The sequence below is a fragment of the Microtus ochrogaster genome, chromosome X (genome assembly GCF_000317375.1).
Source record: "Microtus ochrogaster isolate Prairie Vole_2 chromosome X, MicOch1.0, whole genome shotgun sequence".
NCBI classification, from domain to species: Eukaryota; Metazoa; Chordata; class Mammalia; order Rodentia; family Cricetidae; genus Microtus; species Microtus ochrogaster.
In genome coordinates this window covers 57608147-57609672 of record NC_022026.1, presented here as the reverse complement: position 1 = coordinate 57609672, position 1526 = coordinate 57608147, and the positions used below count along the sequence as shown (strand labels likewise).

General features: G+C 40.6%; 1 protein-coding gene across 2 annotated transcripts in view; it reads right to left on the bottom strand.

The window, feature by feature from the left end:
* The window catches only part of Smc1a (structural maintenance of chromosomes 1A), a 44774-nt gene that overhangs the window by 25127 nt on the left and 18121 nt on the right, over positions 1-1526 (bottom strand). For both annotated transcript variants that reach the window (XM_005358889.3, XM_026784785.1), the window contains exon 10: positions 63-248. In XM_005358889.3, the coding sequence (XP_005358946.1) occupies positions 63-248 (186 nt within the window). The remainder of the gene's footprint in view (positions 1-62; positions 249-1526) is intronic.

Genomic DNA, 1526 nt, shown 5'->3' with positions numbered 1-1526 from the left:
CACACACACACACACACACACACACACACACACACACACACACACGCACACACAAGCCTTACTTCCAGGTAGTCAAGAGGCAAGAAGGTCTCAGGCTCTCCACGCTGTTCCTTGATATATTGAATACAATCCCGACCAGTCTTCTCTGAGTCTACAATAATAGCATCCATGTTCTTTCCTAAAACCTTAGTCACAGCAATCTGGTATTTCTTTTGTGTAGGCTGGCAGAGGTCAATGAGGCGGCCATACTGAGTAAAAGAAGAAGGGGAAAATGAAGCATAAGGCTTGAGAATCCCAATTACTAGTTCACAAAGAATGGCAAGATAAAAATCTGTATAAAGAACAATGACCACATGTATACTGCTTATTTGTGAAGTCAGTCCTCTATTTTGCACCTGTATAATACCACGAAAATGGGAATGGATTGAGGGGAGGCACTTGTTAAGACTTGTATGGCTGTAAGCTATTTAGACCAGCACAGCAGGCAATTCTAATGTCCCTTCCAAAAACAGAAATTTGGTTAAAGGAGGATTAAAGACTGAATATGTTACATGATGGAAGACACAATTAACAACCCAAAAGCAACTCAGAGAAAGAAATCACATTGTCTCTAGGATCAATTACATCAGAGGCTTAAGAGATGAAGCTACAGGTTTTCTAAGCCTGCTTTTGGAACCAGACAAGATTGACTGAAAGGCCACTAGCCTTTACAGCCTCACCCTAGAAGACATTATTTAATATGATACTAGCTAATTTTTCTGTTGTTGAAACATGGTCTCATTATTTATCTGGGACTAACCTGAATGTCCCTATGTAGCCCAGGTTAAGCCAAACTCATGACCCTCCTATCTCTGCCTCCCAACTGCTGATATTAAAGATATGCAACATGGCACCTAGCTTTACACTGGTTACTTATTAACTGATAACTGCATGAGATTGTAACAATATGCCAGTATATCTTTAAAAGTTTTTAATAATTCCTTTTCATTTTTAATGTGCATTGGTGTTTTGCCTGTATGTATGCCTATGTGAGGGTGTCAGATCCCCTAGAACTGGACTTACAAACAGTTGTGAGCTGCCATGTGGGCACTGAAAATTGAATCAGGGTCCTCTGGAAGAACAGTCAGTGATCTTAACTGCAGAGCCATCTCTCCAGCCCTGCCAGTATATCTTTTGACTTACGGTTGTTTTGATGTAAAAGATTTGTGTTCAAAGACCAAGGGAGGACTATAACATTATGAAATATACATTTAGCCATAGACTGAGGTTCCTGATACAGTTCCAAAAACTAAAATCATAATGAGTTGACGGATCACTGATTACTCCTAGGTAACTTTGCCGTGAGAGCTAGTCATTACAGAAACCAAAGCAGGCTTAGATGACTGGGCCTTCTAGTTCCCTGTCCCACACCTAATAGGAAAAGATGATTAAAAGTTGGGTTGATCGTCAACAGCCAATGATTCAATCTATTGTGTCTATGGACCAAACTCCCCATAAAAACTCAAAAGCAGCCAGGCGGTGGTGGC